Here is a 24,824-nt window from a genome sequence, read left to right as displayed (position 1 = left end):
AACGAACTCAGACTAGCCTCTGTAAAAAAGGAAGGAATAGTTACTGTTAAGACACTGAAATCCACAGGAGCATCATGTGACTGGGCCTTGATGGATATGTAAAACTGGAGAACAGAGGCAGCTACTCTTTTTGTGGTCTTATTGTCTTCCGTTCCTATTTGTCTATTTGTTTCTGCTCTTTGACAGTTTTCTCTGTAGTTGCCACAATTTCCTTTGTCATCAGTTTGCACTTGACCCAGAATGGCAACTTCAGCCCCCAAGTCCCCATGATATTTTGGTTCAAGCCCATCTGGAACTGATTAGAGTCTTTGTTTTTCTTATGGCAACTCACATGCCAAAGATAGAATATTAATATTTGCTACCCCATGAATGCAACAGGTGGCAGTGGGTCAAGTTTTCACGCGTATTCCAATCTGGTTTTATAAGGGTAAGATGTACAGGAGGCAGGCTTTTTAGAAGGAGATGTAGGCAGATGTAAATAACCATGTTTGGTGTATTGATTGATTTATTTGTGATGATCGTTGAGTCAACCAGTATTTCACTGAGCACTTATTGTATACCAGACACTATTTGAGACACTGGGGATATAGCAAGGACAAAACAGACCACAAAAAGAAAGAAAAAAATAATCCCAGGCCCCCTGTGGAGTTTACATTTTAATGATAATCTTTAGCCATCTATTTTAATGATAACTGGAATACAGAATGAAATATTAATGTCTCCATATAGATGGATGAATACAAGATGTTGAAATAATATGTGTGTGTGTGTGTGTATATATATACGTGTGTGTGTGTATATATATATATATATATACATATATATATAATAACTACAGTTATTTTGTAAATATCACAGTTACAGTTGCTTTTATTTTTATTTATTCTTTTAAGTGTCGTGTAAGTGTACATGTGTATGTATATTGGGAGCATCAGTTGAGGTCTTCCTTTTAAATTGCATCTGGCCTGCACACTTTGATGTAGCCTCTAACTTCCTATTAAAATGACTATGGGGGTGCCTGGGTGGCGCAGTCGGTTAAGCGTCCGACTTCAGCCAGGTCACGATCTCGCGGTCCGTGAGTTCGAGCCCCGCGTCGGGCTCTGGGCTGATGGCTCAGAGCCTGGAGCCTGTTTCCGATTCTGTGTCTCCCTCTCTCTCTGCCCCTCCCCCGTTCATGCTCTGTCTCTCTCTGTCCCAAAAATAAATAAACGTTGAAAAAAAAAATTTTAAAATGACTATGAAAATATACCCTCCAAAAATACAACTAAAAATTACTAAAACCCGGGATTGATGGTGATTCATTGCTAGAGTATTAAAGAACAATAAATTAGGTTGAGGAGATAGATAGATAGATACACACACACACAAAAAAAAATATATTTTTAATGTTTATTTATTTTGGAGAGAGAGACAGAGCCTGAGTAGGGGAGAGGCAGAGAGGAAGGGAGACAGAATCTGAAGCAGGCTCCAGGCTCTGAGCTGTCAGCACAGAGCCCGATGTGGGGCTCCATCCCAGGAACTGTGAGATCACGACCTGAGCTGAAGTCAGACGCTTAAACCACTGAGCCACCCAGGTGCCCCACTACCTAAAGTTTTCTAAAATAAATATGCCAGCAGACGCAAAGGTGGATCAAAATTACGAAGTTAGTGTTTGAACATACTCACATATTTGAGCTGGAGTAAAATAAACATGAACTATTATCAAGACGTATAATCATAAGTTTCGTTGTGCAGGTAGACATGGCTTTAGTGTTGATAGTTCTAACTCTGAACGAGTACTGCTTCTGGCCCCAGCTGCAGTGTTCCCTTCAATATGGGAAAAGAATGAATCAGTTATTTATTTCTGTTTTTAACACTTAGCATTGATTCACCTAATAATACTGGTGGTATATTTGAATTCTTGAATATAAATTTTGAATTTGACTGTTTAGCTCCGAGTTTTGAAGTTGGATTCTCAAGTCTATCAGAGATTCTGTCTGACAAATATTAGAAACTTGGGTTTTATATTCCAATACATATATATCAGCTACAAATGAGTATTCTTCCTTAATTAATACTAAACATTTTTTTTTCTCTTCGTTGGTGTTTTCATTATGCAAATATTACATGGACGTATTCTCATTGAGAAGATTAATTAATTTAAAAACATGTAAAGTAAAAAGTAAAATTAGTTTTTAATGAGGCTCACTCTGACTTCCCTATCTCAGAGGTAATTAGTTTGCCAGTAGTTTGGTATATATCCTTCTGGTTCTTTTCTTCTACATTGGCATAAATATATATTTATTTATACCTGTATATTTAAAATTATTTTAACTGTATCAAATAATTCATATTAAAGATATTATTCTGAAAACCTGAGTTTGGTTTTTATTTTTTGTTTTTTTTTTTACCTAATATTTCAGATATTTTTCCAAGTCATTCTTTGGAATCTATAATATATCTTAAACATGGGTATTTGTTAAAGCTCTCCTTTGAATTTTGAAACAAATATGATATAAAGACTTTAGAAAAGTTAAAGGTAGAAATAAAATATAATTCCATTTCATAAGTCACTTCCAATATGATCTCATTGTTTTCTTTCTATTTTTTTCCATTTCAATTTAAGTAAGTTGCAGACCCAGTAAAGCGTCCATATTTTATTACATTTTCTAATGATTGAATTTAAAGTAGATGTGAACAGCATTTAAAAAGCTCTCTTCTCATTACAAAGCATTTTTCTGTAATTTACCTGAGTAAGTTAAAAATTACAATAGCCTATGAATTTGCTATTATTTCTATGTTACAGATAAGGAAATTGAGTCTCACAGAGGTTTTGTGAGTTGTTCAAAATTACACAAAAAGTAAAAAGCAAAACCTGAAATTAAGGGCTCTTGTTTTGGGACCTGAAGACAGAATGCAAATTCAACTTTTCTTTTCAAAGTTGCTGTGGTTTTTTTTCACATTTGATTTTTGAATAACAAATATTAAGTGCTTTCTTTGTATTCTAGCATTAGGTATCCTAATTCTTCTACTTCCAAAAATATTGAGTGGAATTTAGGAAGCATTCTAAATTCTCCAATTATGAAATGTGTTGTGTTTGATGATATGAGAATTTTTTCCCTATAAATATATTTGTTTATCATTTAAGATGAGAAGATGATGGCTATGTGATTCAAAATGATTTGTGTTAGTTAAGTCATGAATATTTCTACCAAAGCAACTGTTGCATTTGGGTGATCAAAATAGGTGTTTCATGATTTTTTTTCCCCACTTTTCAATGAGTGGCTATATCTTTGGTTGTAGAATACGTAGAAATCGGATGTGCCAGCAACTTGCTAAAACATGCCACAGTTCCCTGACTTAGCAATCAAAACCATAGCTTCATGAAGAGCTCCTCTTATTCCAGTTATAAATGTGCTGAAGTTATAAATGCCTTCAGACTTTGCTACAACTTGCCAGAAGTGGGAAGTCATCACTATCAACATGGTCATTAGTTAACATTTACTGAGTGCCAGCTATGCTTTTGGTGTTATAAATACACAGAGGAAGATGCTGTTTCTTTCCAGAGGGATTGGTTTTCTGTAAGGGTGGGAGACAGAATTTGGTCTTGAATGTTTTCTCTACTGGGAGGTAGAGGTGGAGAATATGCAATAATCGTGCATGTCATTCTATGTATTGGAATGCCACTCTCACCTGTTTGTGTGTGTGTGTATATATATATATATATATATATATATATATATATATATATATATACATTTAAGAAGTACACATAAATTCATTTTTATTGGACAATTTAAAAATATATTATTTTTCTGATGTTAGGTGAAAAAGTCATATCCCCCAAGATATCCAATGACTGTAGCTTCTATTTCCTAAGATATAATATATTTATACTACAAATATAGAGAATGTGCTTGAAAAGAGTTTATAGAGGTATTTACATATGTACATATTTTTATACAAAATCCGTATGTAGAATGAAGGGATCATTTTGTTTTTCATTTGACAACTAAGAGACAAAAGTTATGCAGACTTCTGAATAGATGGGACACTTTCCTGAAATATCTGAACTAATAATTAGTATTCATAAAAGATTAATAGGAAATCACCTTTTGGATCCTTGACATTTCATATATAAATCTAGAGTTGTTTTATTTCAACTAGGTTAATTAATAGGTGGTCATTGATATTAGCCAACAGTTATAGCAGAGTGTGATGGTGACAGATAGATATACTTTAGCAACTGAAAATACAGTTACATTCTGAAAATGAAACTCAGGGAAATCAGTGAGGTAAGTCATTACACCCTCCCTATTAGATAAGTGACTGGAGAGTTTAAGAAACACCCAAGTTCAGAAACTAGGGTGTGTCTGTATTGTGCTAAGCTTGTATTAGCATAAAGGTCAAACTTAATATTTTGTATTATACTCATTGTCAGGGAAGCCTATCATTTGAAGGGGTCTCAAGAGAATGGAGTCTTGAAACTGGCAATAGAAAGATAAGAATTTTCTTAGAAAGTGTTGATTTTGTGTCCTTACCCCATTATGTTTTTGTAAATGTTTTTTAAGGACCAGATTCCCTTTAACAAACCAAACCTTGAAACAAAACAGATAGAAGCAAAGGGGCTCTGGTTGAAACCTGGCCTCCCCTATGCCCAGTTTTGCCATGAATTTGCAAAACCACAGGGCTCCCAGGAATTTAGTTCAAAAACCATCACCCTTGCAAGCATAATACCCTAGCCAGGGTAGGAGAGGACTGTAATTATTGGAAAAGAGAATGGGGACTCTAACTAGTAAATACTTCTCTGATTCTGAGTGCAGTAAACAATCTTTCATGAAAATGCTGATTAGAGTATTGTGGTTTATACTGAGTTTGTAGTTTACACTTCATCAATAAATTGACATTTTTTTATTTGTTCTTACATCAGCCTCATATGAGGATGGTTAATGTGAGTCATTCCCTGAAAGACTGATTACTCTTGTGTTTGCTGTGGGATTAAGATTAAAAGAGAGAGCGAGAGAGAGAGGGAGACAGAGAGAGAAAGAGAGAGAGAGAGAGAGAGAGAGAGAGAAACCAGCCTTTGTGCCAGTAAAGCTAAGCCTGCACCAATGCTGTAAGGATCTAACCAAGTTTGTGCCAATCTATGATGCCCTGAACTCTTTTAGGTGACTGGGATCAGCCATAAAAGTCGTCTTCTATGTATGTCCTCGTATTTCTTAGAAGTTCTATGAAAGGAAGGCTATGTTTTAGTAGGGAAAAAAACAGATTTTGATTCCTCTAGTCTATCAGTGTTATTCATTGGTGAAAATCTGTTTTTAAATTACAAACCTATTAGTTCTGCCCATATGTTGTTTCTTGAAAGCTACACATTTGTAAAATAGTGCATCTTGTGAAGTATTTGTTTGTAAAATAGTAGTTCTAGCTATGAAGACCCTGTTTCTAATATACATAGAATAAAAAATGCTGGAAATAAGCTATTGCTATCCTCTAAGCAAGTCCATTTTGCCATATATATTACCTTGAGTTTTCAAAATTCTCAATTTAGGGTTGTTTATTAATGTATAGTCTTAGTTCTCTGAACTGTGAAATAAATTACATTTTTTCTTTGTTATCCCTCAAGCAGAAATTTGGCTTTTCTACTATTTATCATAGCTTCTCAGCTGTGTGCCTTTTCATTCTAATTTGCTATACCTTATTCTAGAGAATTGTGTTTGTAAAAATAGAAATAAAAAGCCCAGAAAAGTCCACTTGAAAAACATTCAGTTGACGTCTCCTCTTGGTTTACATATATTTTGTTTCCATGTCCTGTAGTAATCTGATGGGTAAATCGTATGAGTGTTTTTTATTTCTAAAGTTCTTTGCATATACCATTGCCCACAAACGGAAACATAACTAACAAGTAGAGAATGTTTAACTGTGTGGTAATTGAGAAAGATTCAGGGATATTTGGGATATCCTGTGGCTCATGGGCATTCCTCTGGCATATGAACAGAGTACAGTAGGATGAACTAAAAAAAAATAAAGAAATTTCAAATAGATGTTATCTATTATAAGGAAAAATCAATTTCTGCATGATTTTTTACGTACTTGTACTGACCCCTTTCCACAGAGACCTACTTTTACATAGAGTGAGGATTAAGTATTAGTTTGAAATTAATGTTCATCATCATATCACCATCATCATCATCATCATCAAACAAAACAAAACAAAACACTGACCTGTCTATCTGAATTCCCTTCCAGATCTACTGCTAACATGATATGTGATGATGAAGAGACACTATCCTTTTGGAGACTCATCTCCAAAATTGTTCATAAAAAATACCGTACTCTCCTCCGCATGATTCTGTGAGGCTAAAATAATACCTACAAAAAAAATTTGGAAGCATTAACAGTAATGCAGTGGTATTATTATTATTATAGAGGCCCTAATATAGTGGTAATTCATGCAGGCTCTGGAGCCCAACTTTCTTGGTTCAAATTGTGACTCTTCCTAGATGTTTGACCTTAGGCATACTACTTAATATCACAGTGCCTCAATTTCCTCATCTGTGGAATGGGGCTAATAATAGTCCTTACCTAATAGGGTTGTGAGGATTAAATGAAATAATGTGGTGAAGTCTGTAGTACAGGGCCCCAAGGCAGGGGCAGGGAGGGCATCATAAATTTTCCTTGTTCTGAAATAGTAATATTTAAATATCTCATATAATATCAAATTTTGAATTACTCTGTGACACTTGATTCACAGCATTCAAAGCTTATCAAAAACACTTTAGATGGGGGAACCTGGTAGCTCAGTTGGTTACGTGTTGGACTCTTGATTTCACCTCAGGTCATGATCTCATGGTTCCTGAGATAGAGCCCTGTGTTGGGCTCTGCCCTGACAGTGCAGGGCCTGCTTGGAATTCTCTCTCTTCCTCTCTCTTTTTTGCTCTCCCCTCCCCACCCCCACACATGCTCTCTCTCAAAATAAATGAATAAACATTAAAAAAAAAAAAAAAAACAAGGGGCGCCTGGGTGGCTCAGTCGGTTGAGCGTCCGACTTCAGCTCAGGCCATGATCTCACGCTCCGTGAGTCTGAGCCCGGTGTCGGGCTCTGTGCTGACAGCTCAGACCCTGAAGCCCGCTTCAGATTCTGTGTCTCTCCCTCTCTCTGCCCCTCCCCTGCTCATGCTCTGTCTCTCTCTGTCTCAAAAAAATAAATAAATAAATAAAAATAAAAATTAAAAAACAAACAAAAAACAGTTCAGATGCAAGTTTTCTGGTTCAGATCACAAATGACCTAATGGAAGAGATTTATTCCTTTTAGAAAAAGGAGGTCATGAAGACACTGCATAGGTACAAGAAATCCCCAAATATATTCTCAAGTTTCTTTCAAGCTGTGGTGCCATCTGAACCTATAAGTTCAAATTGCTTTTAAAGGAACCACTCAGTTCTTCCTCATCCCAGGAATACTTCCATTAGGATCATCATTTGATCAAAATTAGAGCTCCACAAAAACATGGCAGTTTTCAAGACTAAATTTATACCTGGTTTTGAATTTGTGGGAAATATCTCCCTGCTTCCCTCAACTCTGGGTAATATTTTCTGTGATGACAGGGCCTCACTAGGGAAATCCTAACTGAAGCTAATGGCATGATGTATTAAATGTTGCCAATATTCCATTTAATATTAAGCAATTATATAACAGCTTTATAAAATGCCTAAGATAAAACTGATACATTTATATTGAGTACACTGCTCCTTGTAAGGTCCATTCTTTCACTGATCTTCAACAAACACCATTTAAGTGCCAACCTACTATTACAAGAGTTTACTATTTTATTCTTGTTCCAAAATGGCATCAACAGTGATGGGGTGCTTTCAGGGGATTGTTGAAGAATTTTTGCAACAAAGGGTAAGCTTGAGGAAATATTAACTGGAGGCATTGCAATGCTTTATCTCAGCACTCCTCAAATCCACACACCCCCTAATCAAACAAGGAGCTTTATGACATGCGCAATTGCTTATAACCGACTTCTGCAGAACTGGCTTCCACAGGATTTCCTGTCCAAAAATTACCCCCGGTCATCTGTAGCTAAATGGTTACAAATCAGTAAAGTTGGCAAGACACTCCTAGCCCAATATATATATATATATGTGTGTGTGTGTGTGTGTGTGTGTGTGTATACATATACACATACATATATATATATGTATATATGTGTATATATATTTTTATTATTTTTTTTTTAAAGAAGATCAAGTGACCAAACCCCGTCATTTGCAAATTCTCCCTGGACTTCTTTTATTCCCATTCTTTTCACTGGGTAAGAAGGGAAAAATGAAAACAGGCAAACAAAAACCCTCCCTTCGTAGTATGTTTGTTCAAGGTGTCATTTCCCTGGGAGGTAATTTACAGATTTCTTAGCGCCGAGCTTGTCTTGCCTGATAATCACTTACTGAAAGAAATGTGCTCTTTAGGGCGAACTGTTCCTTTAACCCCTTTGGCTCCCTCTTCCTTGGAGGCGAGCAGGGCGTGCTGCAGTGTCTGGGAACCCACCTAGAGGGCCCCCTTGACGCCAGCACATCCCTTGTCAGGCAGCTTCTCTGCAGCCGAGCGGGCTGCTGCAGAGTTAATGTACAGTACCACGGAGCCTGCAAGTGTCCTGAGCTGCTCACAGCCGGGCGGCACAGCCCAGGGCAGACAAGGCGACTGCGAAGATTCCAAAGGTTCTGCTGGATATCCGGAGCTGGGAGACCCCAGCAGGAGCCTGTTGCCTTTGTGTTTAAAAGCATGCAAGGTCTGTATAGCTTGGGCATGAGAATCTTTCAGAAGATGTCAGCGCATCAGAGTAAATGACACCTATTGGGGAATTGAATTTGGGATAAAAACGAGAGAGAGAGACAGAGAGAGAGAGAGAGAAGAGAAGAGAAAAACAGCGGGGGAAGAAATTCTTAGACAACGTCTGACTTGCAGCCGTGAAATTCATTTTCTTTCCAAATCAACATAGGAAAAGCCCGCACATGGTTTTGATAACAAATTAAAGGGGTTTCTGCAGTGAAAGGATCAATAGCTTAGTCATTTTACTTAAAGAGAGCAGACAGCCTTATTATGGGGTTAGGCGGCAGCAATGAATTTCCTCATGACAGCACCTTCTGAAGTCATGATGGTAGCTAATGGTAATCCTGTCTTGCAAAGCAGAAATTGCTCCTTGCCTTCCTACTTTTACCGTTGAAAACCAGCAATTGTGAGATTTGGGAAAGAAGTTGGCTTTGATGATACATGGTTTCTAGCCCCTCTGCCCACGTCTTTGTCCGACGTGTCTCAGAAGGCATCTCTGCGTTAAAGTGACCACACATGAATATGTGCCTAAGAAAGAAGAAAAAGCAATATTCATTTCTAAAGGACAGCATGGCAAAGCAACCTGAAGTTTTCCATTTCCCTTCTCACACTTCTTTAACAAGGATAACAAGAAACTGTCTTTTGACTCCTTTTTTCCCACATTCCAGAGTCCTTCCCGAGAGGATGCATTAATTTACACTCTAGGCAGTTGGATTTTACCAGGACAATATCTGCCACCATTTAGGATTAGCGATTGAACTGGTTATTATAGTGGGTCAACTACCAAGTGGAACGTAAATGGATGGACCCATACCTGCAGTGCTCTGTGATATTTCTTTTTTCCAAATCCTGGAAGGGCTTTTGTTGTTGCCATTTGTTTCTGGGGGGGATTTTTTTGGAATTCAATACTTGTTGCAATAATTGCCCATGATAGCTGCTCAAACTGGAGAGTTGGAATTCATCTATGAAAATCACTTCATGTAACAAACAGATGAGACAAGGAAAATATTAATGACAGAAGATCTGCAAACATGATGCATGTGAATAATTTCCCCTTTAGAAGGCATTCCTGGATATGGTAAGTAATCAATACCCCCTTCAGTTCATAAAACTCAGGATTATGAAATTCCATGACAGGTGCCAGAGGTGGATTTTTCTTGAAGAAGAATATTGGTATCAAGTGAGGAGGAAAAGTAAAACATGTTTAAAACCAAATGTTGTCTGAGAAAGTCATGATTATGCAATAACAAATTACTTATTAATATAAAAATATCCCCAAATAAGAGGACGTTTACAATTGCTAACATTTCATAGAGAAAAAAACAAAAAACAAAAAAACAGTAGTTTTGAGAATGGAAGATATGTAACAAATAAATTAAAGAAAAATGGAGGTTTTTTTTTTTCTTTTGTTTTCTTTGATTTGAAAATTCCCTGGGGATGGACACACATGTATTTCTGACACTGAAAGTCAACTTGTTTGGCCTTAGTTCTTTTTGAATTTCCAAAAGGAGGTTAAGAGACAACTTAGAATGTGGCCTCAGTTTTAAAATAATACTAAGAGTGTTGGTACCTCACATTTAAAGAATATTTTAACTATTTAGAAATATTTCTACAGGAATGAACCAATTTAATAGAATTCTAACACATGAGTCATGAAGTGTTCAGACTTTTAAAGAATTTGCTTAGTACATTGATATTTTGTTGTGTATTAAGGTTCAATGCAATGCATTTAAGGTCCCAGGACATGTGACATCATGTACCATTTCTTATTACTGTTTATGACTAAATGTGTATAGGAAATAATTGCTGAGGGTATTGTAAGGGCAGAGCTCATTATTTTAAAATTGCATGATTTTACCACACCTTTTGGGTTCATTGGATTTAAATCTCATAGCAAAAACTTTGTCAGTGCTGGAGGGCACATTTTAAGGTTTTTGTGTCTACTGACATGGTTTGTTTTGGAAACTGCAATGTATCTTATTTCGAACGTATATTTTCCAGGTAAATTTTTTGGCCGGTCTCAAGATACATAAAAAAATACCAAAATAGAGATTTCTAAGGGCTTTTCCAGCTGCTTTTATGACAGCGTCTCAAATGAAAGCTTCCAGGTATCTTAGGGCTCTGCCAACATCATCTGCTGGTTTATTATAGACGTTTGAACTTGTTAGCTGAAAGTCACTTGTAGAGAAGGGTGGGTGACATCCTCTGTCACTCTGGGAAGGTACTTATTTTCTATCAGTACCAGATACATCCAGAACTGACGCTGTGGCGTATCTTCCTTCTCTGCTTTCCAGAGGCGCCGTCCTCGGTCTCTAATGTGTTGGGGAGGGAGTCTGGGTGACATGCCTGCAAACCTTAATGGCCCCCTTCCAAATGCATCACCCGAGCTCCCAACTCAGGGTGAGCTTTGGACCCATGGCCTTACTGATCCTGATGGTGAGGTTCTGGCCTCAGCAATAAGGTCCTTGTCATTCTTGCAGAATCATTCACATAAATAGTCTTTAACCTTAAGGATACAAAGGTCTTGGAAACAGTGTCTGGCACGTAGTAGGCATTTGTCAAATATTTATTTTTTCTCTTCTATTCCTTTGCCTTTCTTCAAGGTTAATTTTGTAGGTCCTGCAACTTGTTTAGGGGAAAAATTCTTGTTCTCATTTCCAAAAAAAGTGCACCTTGCTATAAAGCAACAGTTTTTGTTCTGCCTAAGCTCTGATGTTTGGACCCATTTGTTTATGTTGCAATAGGTAGGGAGCAGGTGCTCTTTGAACACCTAATGTTCATTATAACCACCTCTTACTTTGTTACATTTACCTCGCCTCTACTTTTTAACAAGAAAGAAATGAGCTATTCAACTGTATAGTTTTTCAAAGAATGCAAATGTGCTTATTCATGCTCCTCTAGATCTGTAATATATATGTTTGAAAGCTGTAAAAAGAAGTTAGAGTCCTGGTGGTTTTCCTTTGTGCCTGAAGCTAGGTAGCCCTTCGTACACTTCAATGCATCATGTGCCAATCTCTTGTCGTCGTCGTCGTTGTTGTTGTTGTTGTGGCAAACTGAGCCAATGTGGAGTGTGAGTGTTCTGTATGTCCATTCTTGCCTGGGCCCTCTAGAAGATACATTAATAAGACGTTGACCTCAAAGGAAGAAGGTGGTGTTTTTTTTTTTTTTTTTCTAGGTGACCCAATTAGTGTCGTGTTTGTTTCTCAACTTGCCCAATTGTTTTCCTTTTATTTATAACCTCACCTTTCAGTACTGCAGTAAGAGATTCTAGGTGTTTGTTGACAGAAAACCTTCCTTTCCTTTGTCCTGCTGTAAGAGTCCCTATTGGATTAGATTCCGTGCTCATGAATTACTGTGCTAAGAAGATAGGATTTGCCAGGTTGTTCTCCGTTTTCCTCTCCAAAGTCTCTCTTTCCTCCTTTTCACATGTAGGTCTCTTCTTTTTTTCTTCTTCTCTTTTCTTTTCTTTCTTTTTTTTTTTTTTCCACAAAGGAGCAGATCAGAAGTTGGCAACAGATCAATGCCAGGGACTAATAAACATTTTAAAGGAGATATGTGCTTTGGTTTCATCTCTGGCTCATCTCTCTAAAGGCTCTCAACCCTTTGGATAGGCAGGACAAAGAGGTGTGTGCTCTTTTTCTCTTCTGCTTTTTGAGGAGCAAGAAGGAGGGAAAATTGAGATCTAGAGAGGTCTTCAAAAATTCATCAGAATCCTTGGATTCAAATAGAAGCCCATGTATAGTGCTCATACTTGGACTGTCATCCTCCTGCCCTACGGATAGTGTGTTGAGAATTGAGCAATAGTATTACAAATTCATTGTTTATTGGTTACAAGTTAAAGTTAATAAGTGGTCTTATTACTTGTCTTAAGAGAACACTAATCCTTAAGTGCTAAGAGAGTGGCACGAAGAATGTGCTTTTCTTGTTTAAAGCTCCATTAGAAATATTTGCTGGAGAATTTTATTGCGAAGGCTTCTTTCCATTACACTTGTTGACCTTTTTACTTCCAAGCCAAACAAAGATTAGGGTTTGCCTCACTGGGTAAATAAGTACTATGGGGCACTTCTTATTTTGTATTCTGGTGAGTTGTGAGACTCTAGTGATAGTCGGGCAAGACAGGAGTGGGTCTTCTTGCATGGTTGGAAGAAGGGAAATGCACGTCAGCTTTCTAGGAATTTAAACTGCATTTAGTAGCAATTAAGAGGACTCTTCAGAAGCATCATGCCATAGAAGTGTATGCAGGCATCCAACAAGAATGACATAACGTAGTGTTCCTAGCATATGTCTATAGATTTTTGCCTTACGTTAAAGTATAACAACTTTGTGTGATCTGATTTATAAAAATGCTGTAATTTTATGGCAGAAACACCAGGGCTATGTCAAATGCAACTGAAACGTATACTTACAAGATTTAGGAGGGTATTAAATATCTTTGCCTCCTTTTCATGATGGACTCAGATGACTCTGAGAGAAGAGATTGGGAAACAGAAGCCAAATGGCCCTGCCACAGGACGCTGCACAGTGCTGCTCTCAGGTGCTTCTTTGAGGAAACCTGAGGGAGATTTGGGATTAGTGACTGTGGATGGTGATTAACTATTTTACTTATTTGGTGCTTAAGATTTTAAAAGCTTTTATCAAACTTTCTTTGTGTTGCTGAGAGGTGACTCCAATCAATAGGCAGAATAGGTTGATTATGGTAAGTTGAATCACCAGTGAGCCTTCTTTCCCTTTTTTCTGGGCCCCCACATCCTTTCATTGGTCTTACCTTCCCAGGTTCCTAGTAAGGTTTACTCTAGCAAGTCACACTTTGGTTGTTCTTGTACAAACCAAGGGTTAAACTCACATACTAACTCATTTTGTTTTCTTCGATCCAAGTCGTTTATGGAATGAAACAAGATATAAATCAATGTATCAACAATATGTGCGTATATGTGTTTATGTGTTCATATATATATATATATATATATATATATATATATATATATATACATACATATATATATATTTCACCAGAAAATTCAGTTAATAAATAATCAGAGAAAGGTAGGCTGGCCTGATTCTTTTTTTTTTTTTTTTGTATGTTTATTTATTTTTTGAAGGAGAGAGAGACAGAGTGTGGGGGGGGGGAGGGGCAAAGATAGAGGGAGACACAGAATCCAAAGCAGGCTCCAGGCTCTGAGCTGTCAGCACCCATAAACCAAGAGATCATGACCAGAGCCAAAGTCGGAGGCTTAACCGACTGAGCCACCCAGGCACCCCCAGGCTGGCCTGATTCTTAATGCAAGGATCATCCTTGTTGTCTAGCCTTTTAGCATCTCATCTTTTAAGTTCTCCTTTCCTTCATGTATTGAAACTATAGAAACTCCGCCAAGAATTGCATTGTCCAGAGTTTAGATGTTGGCCAATATAATCTCACTTGTCTGATGAGAATTTTAGTGAGTGGGAGAAACATTGCGTTTGACTGTATATGCGTTGAAGGACAAAATTGAGCTGTGCTCAATTTTAGTCAACCTAAAATTTCTGCCAGTGTTTATCTGTCTTCTAATGAGATTTCAGGTCATTGCTGCTCTCGTTTCAAAACCACCTCTTCCCCAGAGTGACAAAACTATTCATAAATTCTAGAATGCTAATATGAAACTCTCAGATTGATTCTGAATTCCTGTTAGGGCCAAATACAACTTATGGCCAGTAGAGTTTAGGTAGAGATCATAATTATACAATCTTATCTTATTCACAAATTCCCGTGGCTCAATCGCAGTCAGCCATGGTTTGAGGCAGAAATTCAGGTTTAGGAATAATAGAGCAAAGCCTTTCCTTTAGATGAAATGTTGATCTTATTAAACACATAATTTTTCTCTAGGTTTTCTATTTTACTCTCTTTTATTGGCTCAAGCTGTTTTCTCCTTAGTGTCTGTTGGCAGTATCTTATACTTTTAAAATAAAAATAAAAAGTCACATTTTTTGTAGAAATCGATTATGGGGTGGTATGACAGAGAAATAAAGTTGCCATCAGTCATATCAGCATGCCCACAACTTATAGAAAGTAAATGTAATTTTTAGTCTTGGCAGATTTTCCACTGTAGTAAAATTGTGCACTTTCAAATGCTGGCAGGTTACATCCTCGATGGGCCAAGTGGGGGGCCCATGTCAGAAAGGCTTTAGACAGTCCTTACAAAAGAAAGAAAGAAGGGGAAAAAATACTCTCCATCATGTGAAAATGAATACTTATGAATTTTGGAAAAGGTATTAAGTTCTTCACTTCCCACTCAACCTCCTAGTTTCTGTATCCCTTTTAGCTATTACTGAGTTCCTTCCACTAATGTTTAGGTATCTGGGTTCAGAGAAAAATAGGCAAGTCAGGGAAAAGGAGAATAGTTCAGAATTCTGAGAGGAAGAAAATCGTAAGGAGGAACCTTAAACAGTTTCTAAGTTGCTACAGGTTAGAAACCCCGTTTGGGGCGCCTGGGTGGCGCAGTCGGTTAAGCGTCCGACTTCAGCCAGGTCATGATCTCGCGGTCCGTGAGTTCGAGCCCCGCGTCGGGCTCTGGGCTGATGGCTCAGAGCCTGGAGCCTGTTTCCGATTCTGTGTCTCCCTCTCTCTCTGCCCCTCCCCCGTTCATGCTCTGTCTCTCTCTGTCCCAAAAATAAACAAACGTTGAAAAAAAAAAATTAAAAAAAAAAAAAGAAACCCTGTCAGTCCTTCCTCCCTCCCTTCCTTCCTTCCTTCCTTCCTTCCTTCCTTCCTTCCTTCCTTCCTTCCTTTCATAGTAACCACACTTTACCTCTTCCTCTTCTCCTTTGATCATACCCCACAACCGTGAATGCTCACTAATACCTTGTCTACCTGTAGCATCATTCCCATCTTTTTTACAATAGATTCAAATGTCTCTGAGCCATAAATCAACTGCTGTAGCTGTTTCTCACTTGATGGACTCTTGGATGGTGTTTCCAGTTGTTAGAGAAACCAGCCTTAAACATACTTAAGATTTTCAACTAGAGATTATATTGTATGAAATTGTGGTATATGTATTTGTTTCAAGGGTCGATAACAGAGATTTTATATAGTTAGGTTATTGCCTAGGGACAAACAAAACAAAAATCCCTCAGGTTTCCAGCTCTAAATTCTGGTGTTAATGTTTTATATGACCTTGTGCAAGCTCTCTGAGCTCTTCATCACCTGTGTGAAGTGACTACAGCAGATTCTTCCCTGCTTTGTGTTGAAGAGTAGACTGTTAAAAAGTCTCATAGCACGTAGGTAATGATAACTTATCAGACTGCTAAACCACGACATGCTAAACCCTCTCCAGTGAATTTCTTAAAATATAGGTAACAAATATAACCACTGCATACTTCATAGAAGAACACTGATTGAACACCATTTCCCAACCACCCACCTATGCACATGCTACCTGTTTTCACGTAAATTACATCATTTAATGGCAATGGCAACTTTTAGAGGTGGGTCTTGTTTGAATTCCTGTTTGCAGATGAGGAAAGTAATGCTCATATCAGGAAAATAACTTGCTCAAGTTCCCATATCTATTACTTAGGGTTGCTGATCCACTCAAAACCCCAGTCCGGCCTCAATTTAAAACCCAATGTGTTTTTATCACCATATGTTGTTCTGTGGCAGATGCCTTAGCACTCTGTCTCTGGACCTTCTGGAAAGCAGATTAGCAGTAAGAGCAGAGAAAAGAAGCAATTTCACTGTTAGTTAGCAAGTGGGGTAAGTAAATGGGATGCCTAGCGAATGTCAGCGGCCTTTCCCTGAGAACCCCTTCCTGGTCCTGTTAGCGTATGATCTGTCCTTCAGCCATGTTAGCAGCTCTTTTTGTGTTTTCTCCGAATCAGAAATTTTACAAGGAATTTGAGGTGAATCATGTTCCCAGTGGCACTCTGGTCTATGGGGTCCTTTTTGTGGATTAGAGAAAGGTGCTTCTCTAGGCAGATATTTTAGGAAAGATGCCCCACTTCAGGCAGATGAATTAGAAATGCCGAGTGTGGTGTTTCATGAATGGATAGAGCCTCTGTGCAAAGCAAAAGACATCCCTTCCTCTGGGCATCTAGTCAGCAAGTGGAGCAAGCATGAGTTGATCTTGGCTTGCTGTGCTGTTGGGCAGTGATCAAACTGCACAGCCGTTGCCCTGCTTTGACGTAGGCTCCACCTCAACCTTGAAGGGCAGTTTTGACCGTCAGATGAGATGTTTTTGAGAGTGCTTTGCTGACAATAAAAGGTCATGTAAGTTTTGGGTTTTGTTACATCATTATTATTTTCTTCAAAATCTTCTAATTACACGTCATTACCATATATATATATAATTATTATTTTTTGGGGGGGAACAGGTAAAGAATATTAACACTTTCCAGGGGTGCGTGGGTGGCTCAGTCGGTTAAGCATCCAACTTCAGCTCAGATCATGATCTCACAGCTCATGACTTTGAGCCCCATGTCAGGCTCTGTGCTGACAGCTCAGAGCCTGGAGCCTGCTTCGAATTCTATCTCCCTCTCTTTCTCTGCCCCAATATCTTAGCTGCCAAAAAAATGTCATTCTTATTCAATTGGCTTAGAACACGTGGAACATACTGATTCATTTAAGCATAGGGGACACCCACGTACATATGATAACAGTCCTGCCTTGAGGATACTCAGAGACTATTGAGAAGAACAGCCACAGAAACAAATACGTACAGAATGGTAGGGAACATATAGGTATATACAAAGTGTTACAGGAATTCAAAGGGAGAAACAAATGGCTGGTCCAAATAGTTTAAAGAAGTCTAGAAATGAGGAACTAAAAATATACCTGATAGATTTCAGAATTAGAAGTTACTGGTAACCCTTTGGAGAGTGGTTTAAGGGAACATCTCAGAGTGAGTTCTATTGCAGGGGTTATAAAAGAGGAGAAAATGCACACTACTTGCAAAATTTTGGATGAGGACAGAAGGAAGGAGAGAGAGTGGAGGGCAGAGTAGTTAGTGAGGGATACCGGGTACTTTAAAGGGGCAAAGGGCACACCCCAAAGGAAGTGTTCAGAGAGAGGATCAGGGAAGTGAAGGACATGATTTACTCCCAGACAGGAGGGAGAAAAAGGAGGATGGATGCGAATAACATAGAGTTGAGGGAGGTGGAAGGAGAAGCTGAGGGAGTTTTGGTCTCATGCTGTTTTCTTTGGGAAATGGAATTCAAGATTGTATCTCAGAGGGAGGACCATGGGGAAGCAAGTGAAGGAGGTTGGCCAGGTTGTGGAACAGTTTCTGTGGGCAGTTGGAAAGGCTGCTGAAGAGGGAAGTATATGATATCAAGCAGGTTGAAAAAAGTCAGTGATATGGATGTACAAGGTCACTAAGTATTATGTCAGGAAAATGGGCAGATAAGTGACAGAAATATGCATGCAGTTCTTGATGACTAAATTGGGAAACTGTTTTGTCATTAGAATTTCTCCTGTTGATTATGTTCTTGGGGATTCCAAAGAATGTGGAATTGATTTCGTTGTTGGCGTTTTCTACTTGGTAGCGGTGGAGGCTGTTGTATGAACATATTAATTAGATTGCAGTTCCAGTGTTATGACCTAATTTTGGAAATGTGAGATTTCCTAAGCTTCCTGGAAATAACTCATGGGTGACAAATAGAAGCTCTAAGATGTTTGCTTTGAATTTTACCTTCAAATGCATAAAAATCACAGTTGGAAGAGAAAGAAAAATGATTCAGCTTTGTTAACTTTTTAATAGGAACCTTTCTGTGGTTTATGTTGGGATGTCACAAATCCATATATATATATATATATATATATATATATATATATATATATAACCTGCTTTTACACAGATTTCTTCAAAACCCTTCTGAAGTTGACTTGCAAGCGTCACACGTCTCTGAGAAACTTACTGAAAATGACAAAACATAATACGACTTTAGCCAGAACTGGCATAACTTATTTTTAAATATTTATAAATTTACATTATCTTTTATGTTTCCATGATATCTAGGGGAAAGAATGTGAAATGTAAGATACAAATTAAAGCAACTTCTCGAATAGGTTTTTGAGGCTGTTAATTATAAACCCTATAGTGTATAGTGAGTTGAGAAGATATTATGAATTCCTTTCATCTTTTCTAATCATCAGCACTTTCTCTGAGGTCAGTAGAGCTTCCTCCTTAATATTCTTGTTGTTCCGTGCACATAATTACTTTGCATGGGCTTTCTTTGTGAGATTTCTGCTGCAGCTCTCAACATCTAAATAAGGTCTGAAACAGTCCCAGTCACTTATAAGGAAGCTTCATTATTCCCTTCCTTGGAGTTGTCGTGTTTTCCTTTTAAATTGGAAGGTGAGGAGGTTGAACTAAATGATCACTAACGATGCTATAAAACCTAAGATTCTGTATCTTAACTGATTAACTTACTCATTTCTGTATTGTTTGGGCTTAACTGTCCTTTGTCTGAAGGGGATGCTGAGCAGTAATTCAGTGATCAACAAATTATGCAGAGACTGAACCCTGATGCCTTCCTGAAGTGTTTGCTCCCCCCTTAGTCTCTCAGCCTTAGGCATTTGGCATAACTCTGTCTTCACACAGCTACACTTTACACATCAGCCTTATTCAGGGGTCAGATGTCAACCTGCCGTCCATTAAGGCTGATATTCACAGTAGCTTAGAAAATATTAGTCACATACCATTTATGTGTCCTTTACGTCTTCCCCACTCTTCTCTTGGTCAAAGATCTCAGGATCTTCCCTCAGCTAGCTGCCATCCAGTCTAAAGAAACAACATGGAATGAAGTTCTCAGTATCAGAAACCTTGCCGTTGGCTTGTTTGTGTATGCGTATTTGCTCAGTAAATTTAAAACCAATAATTTACATAATTATGGAGAAGCGCTTCATGTTTTAGAGAAGAAAGGGAAGCTGGCAGTGGAGAGTGGGCACACTGAAACCCATGTCAAGAGTAGTGGAAGAGACCTCACAAGTCATAAGTGGGCGTGGAGTCCTTGGCATTCGGGTTTTAAAACAAGAAAATACTTGTTGAAAAATCCCATTTGCTGGAAAGTAATCCACACAGGTTTGATTTTTGAGACAGGTTGAATGCTAAGGTAGATCAGGGTGTCACCATTGTTAAAGATGACCATGTTCTGCTCAGCCTTTACTGCATATCTTTTCCTTTGGGAACTTTCTGTGACTAGGCTAGCCTTTGAGACTTCATAGTAGCCAATCATATTGCATTCTATTTATGAGTGGCCATGACTACTTTGTTCTATTTTATAGACCTAGCACATGACACAGTGTCACTTATAGTAGGTGCTCTGCAAAGTTGTCCTCAATAAATGAGTGTGTGTGGTGAAAAGGATGAGTAATAAAAATTACCCAGTTGGAATATTAATTTTTTTGCATTATTCAAATAGCATTATCACACCATGGTTTGAGATGAAACAAGCAAACATAGGCTATACATATAATAAAGATAATAATAAATATCACCTTTGAAAGGTTCTTTAATGCCAGGAAGGTACTAAGCTTTTTATATAATTATCTAATTTGGCAAAGATTCTCCCCAAATCCATGCCTGAAGGTGTGCTATCTACTTCCTAAGGGTACAGCCTCTGGTAAGTTATCTAACCTCTCTGTGCTTCAGTTTACTTCTTGTCAACTAGGGACAATAAATAGTTCTCACTTCATAGGGTTGCTGTGAAAATTAAATGAGAAAACCTGTCACATGCTTGGAAGGGCACCTGCCACCCAGTAAGTAACCAATTAATGGTAACTACTGTTATCGCCCAGATCAGGAGACTAGGCTCTGAGAGGGTAGCCAGGTTGCCTAGAGTAATCTAGTTGCTCAGTTACAGGTCCCTCCAGCCTCGGGCTGCCCACCAGCTCTAGATCACTTGGAGGACAAAACTTCTTCTGTGTATCACCTTCGTGGAACTTTTCCGCATATACAAGACGTACCGCCTTGGGTTGCCCTTGAATTATGGGGAATAATGCATTCCTCCTCATCTCTCTTACCCAGCAAGAATCACCTACCCTTGGAAAGCTGCTGTGCTCTCCTGTTTTGAATCAGCTCCTGCTTCATACAGGATGAATTTTCACCTTAGGGATTGGATTGTCTTACTCATGTCCTTCATCATTAGATTCACTGTTCCTAACACAGTGCCTGGCACATAGTAGGTGCTCGATTGGTGCTTTAGAGTGCAAAATTACATTTCCAAATTTGTGTACCTGGAATTTAGTGCTCTCAAGATTAGTTTTTGTTTTCCAGGAAACAGTCCAGGTCTTTGGATAAGTAAAATTTTTATAAAAATTGTCATCTTGAGTATAAATCATCCCCACACATCTTGCTTTCTGATACTGGGGAGAGTCTAACAGCATTTGCAGAGGTAGCCATCCTGCTGAAATGTGTTTACTTACAAAATCCAAATGCTATTGCTACGAATCACCTCCTTCTCTAAGACACTAATTATTTCTGTAAAACTAATAACAAGTTCTTTTGCTTTTATTTATAGGAATCTTTCTTTTCTTGAAGAGATCTGTGTTTTATCTTTCTGGCCAGAAAAAAAAAATTGTGTAACTTAATTCTGCAGCTGGCCCATTTCTTCATTTATATGTCTGTCTCTTCATTTATAACATTTATGTTACATTTTAGTTATTTTTTTCAAAAGATGGGATACAGTTGTCAGATAGAGACCAGACTCCACCTGTGGCTCTTCTCTTTCTCATCCATCTTGTGTTATCAGATCACACTCTAAAAGAATCATATCCTTTGTAGCTCTTCTCTTGCCTAGAAAATGTATTGGCTCTACATTGCATACAAGACAGCAAGCATAAGGCCTTGCCTCCTCTGGCCTCTGCCTTTCTAACTCCATATATAAATGCTAGCTTCTATTAGTATTGGTGTTATTCCCCTCCTTATTACACAGTAGAGATATATGTGTGTATATGTATATATGGATGTATATATATGTATATGTATATATATACATGTATGTATACACATATACATATACATGTACATATACATATATACATACATACATGTACATATACATGTATATGTACATGTATATGTATATGTGTATGTGTATGTATATGTATATGTATATGTATATGTATATGTATACAGTGTGTGTGTATATATATATGTGTATATATATATATATATATATATATATATATATATATATATATTAAAAATATGTTTATTTGTTTTGAGAGAGAGAGGGTATGGGGGAGGGACAGAGTGAGAGGGAGAAAGAGAATCCCAAGCAGGCCCCACACTGTCAACATGGAGTCCGATGTGGAGCTCAAACCCATGAACTGTGAGATCATACCTTAGCCGAAACCAAGAGTCAGATGCTTAACCAACTGAGTGACCTAGGTGCCCCTAGGTATACACATTCTTTAGCATAGAGGCTATAAACATGTATTTTTAAGTCACAGAAACCTTCCATCGGGTAAAAACTTTGGCAGTGACCTAATACTTAATAAAGATCTGACAGGTGTTGAGGAGCAACTTTACATAAACGCTGCACTTTTAAAGAAGGGCTGGACAAGCTGGAGCCTGTCTAGTCAATAGCCCCACCAGGTCTCCCTTCACCCTTTGGTCTAACACCCTTGATGGGGGCTCCCTGGTGTCAGAAGACAGTGCCCTGTGGTGTGATGGACCTCGTGTTGGAAGGCACTTCCACCCTCTTGCCTTTTGCCATAGCAAACTCTCTAATCCATAAGAATTTGGTTTGGTTGGCTTTCCCTGAACTTTACTAGAGTGTAATCCCCCTTCTGTTACTCTAGAGTCCCTTGTACTTCCTACAGCATAATTTGTATTGCTCTACAGTAGGTCATATCCATATACAGAAAGACAGCTAACTTAGTGACTAAGAGCACTGACTCTCAATCCAGAGTGCTTTATTCAAACCTGGATCCAAGTTTTCTAGTCGTGTGACCATGGGTACATTATTTTACCTCTCTCTGCCTCAGTTTCCTCATTTGTAAAGTAGAAGTAATAATAGTTTGTACCTCAGAGGCTGTTGATAGGATGAGATGTTGTACCATATGTAAAGTGCTTAGAAAGCTAGCTGGCACACTGGTACTCTTCCAGGTGAGCTGTTACTAGAGCTATTGTATATTGGTACTGGGTTGGGTTGCCTCAGAAGCAAGCTCCAAGAGAAGGATTCAAGTACAAATGTCTTATTCAGGAGGTGATCTGGGGAAAAACTAGTGGGAGAGTGGGGAAGTGAGACAGAAAAGGGAGTCAAAAGCCCATACGGGGTACATTAATGCTCAAGTAACTGAGCTGGGCCACTGGGCTCAATCCTATTAGGACCTCTGGGAGATGACATAGAACTTGCTTCAGAATTGTCCTATCCAAGATACAAAGACACTGGAGAATTTATCATCCAACTTCATCTTCACTAGGCTGATGGCTACTTCTAGGAATTAATTCCTGGCATTTCCAGCCTGGCCTACATGCAGACAAGACCTTACGTGGAGTACTGTCCATGCTTAGACTAGGATTCCATCAGGATGGTATTGCCAAAGGGATATGGGCCTGATAGTGATTGCTGCAAAACTGTGAACAGAACTCTTCAGGGCTTTCTGTGTTATTCTGTTCTCTTTATTTTCGCTGGCCCATGTAATAGATCTTTAAGGGATGAGTAAGTGATATAACACATGGAATTTTTTTTTCTACTTGACCTTCAAAGCTCTCTGCAATTGTGTCTCACCCAATCTATCCTTTTTTTTTTTTTTAAGTTTATTTATTTATTTTTGAGAGAGGGAGCAGAAGCAGTGGCAGGGGAGGGGGCAGAGAGAGACAGGAAAACTTAGAATCTGAAGCCAGCTCCAGGCTCTGAGCTGTCAGCACAGAGCCCGATCCAGGGTTCGAACCCACCAACCATGAGATCATGACCTGAGCCAAAGTCAGACGTTAACTGACTGAGCCACCCAGGTGCCCTGCCCCCCAAATCTGTCTTTAATTCTCGTGATTCCTGAACCAGATTTCTCCTTTTTAATTATGTCAATCTCCCCAACTGTTCTCAAAGAAAACCATCTAATCTCCTTACATGGGATGCTCTGCCCTCTGCCCTCCTATCGAAATCTTACCTATCCTTCCAAGTCCTGTTTCCACCAGTTCATCTCTTCCATGTAACCTTCTTTGACCTCAGATATTTCACTTCTTTTAAGTGCCATTAACATAAAGAAGACTGCACAGTTTAGTGTTTGATTATCTGCTGACTGGTGAGGTTCCATAACTGACATACCTTTTAATGCTAAATAAAAATATTTATGTCTTATATATTGCTTGTCTTTTCCACAGACTTGGCCACATCATCCATAGTAAGCAGTACTAAATACTGAAAGGCGTTGGTGGGTGAGCTTTGGAGTTAGACAACCATGGGTGCGTCCGTGTTCTTCCACTGTGGAGCTTTATGACCCTTAGCAACTCTATAACATACGTGCTTCTCTTGTTCCTCATCTAGAAAATATGGCTTAGAACCCTACCTCATCATATTGCTGTAAGGATTAAATGAGATGTTGTGTGTTTAGTACAATGCTTAGTACAGTCCGCCTCAGAAAGTAGGCGTTTAATCAACAGGATTTGCCAGATTCTCAGTTCTGAAGTACTCAATATCATCTCAAATTTTTGTTCTTCTTTACTTTCTGATTTTGCTATTGTTTTCATTTTAGTTGTTGTTAAAAGTAGACATTGAATGACATCTCAAGAAAAATACTGAGATTTGAAATATTGAAAATATTGGCATTTCATATGAAAAATAACTTGTCAATTGAACCTTTGAAATGGGTAGAATATGTAGTATTTTTCATATTTCACTTAAAATATCAACCATATCTACTAGATAAATGATAATTAAAAACTTAAAATATCTTTACATATTAGAATAAAGTTTTACTCTTATTGTGAAAAAAGAGAATTATTTTATATATTTATATATTTTTCAGGAAGAGTATATCCTGAAAAGTTAACTCAAACTCCAACATTTTAATGATATAGACCTTTGGTTCTCAAAGTGATGG

At 38.1% G+C, this 24,824-nt stretch overlaps 1 protein-coding gene across 9 annotated transcripts in view; it reads left to right on the top strand.

The window, feature by feature from the left end:
- The window catches only part of PDE4D (phosphodiesterase 4D), a 1,416,267-nt gene that overhangs the window by 850,943 nt on the left and 540,500 nt on the right, over window positions 1–24,824 (top strand). Inside the window, exon 1 of one of the 9 annotated variants that reach the window (XM_045493974.1) lies at window positions 8,510–9,884. The exons of the other annotated variants lie outside the window; for them this stretch is intronic. Within the exon in view, the coding sequence (XP_045349930.1) occupies window positions 9,838–9,884 (47 nt within the window). The 5' untranslated portion in view covers window positions 8,510–9,837. Of the gene's footprint in view, window positions 1–8,509; window positions 9,885–24,824 lie in introns of those variants that run through there. 9 annotated transcript variants of the gene reach the window in all.

This window comes from Leopardus geoffroyi, chromosome A1 (genome assembly GCF_018350155.1).
Source record: "Leopardus geoffroyi isolate Oge1 chromosome A1, O.geoffroyi_Oge1_pat1.0, whole genome shotgun sequence".
NCBI classification, from domain to species: Eukaryota; Metazoa; Chordata; class Mammalia; order Carnivora; family Felidae; genus Leopardus; species Leopardus geoffroyi.
This window is presented reverse-complemented; position numbering and strand designations above follow the sequence as displayed.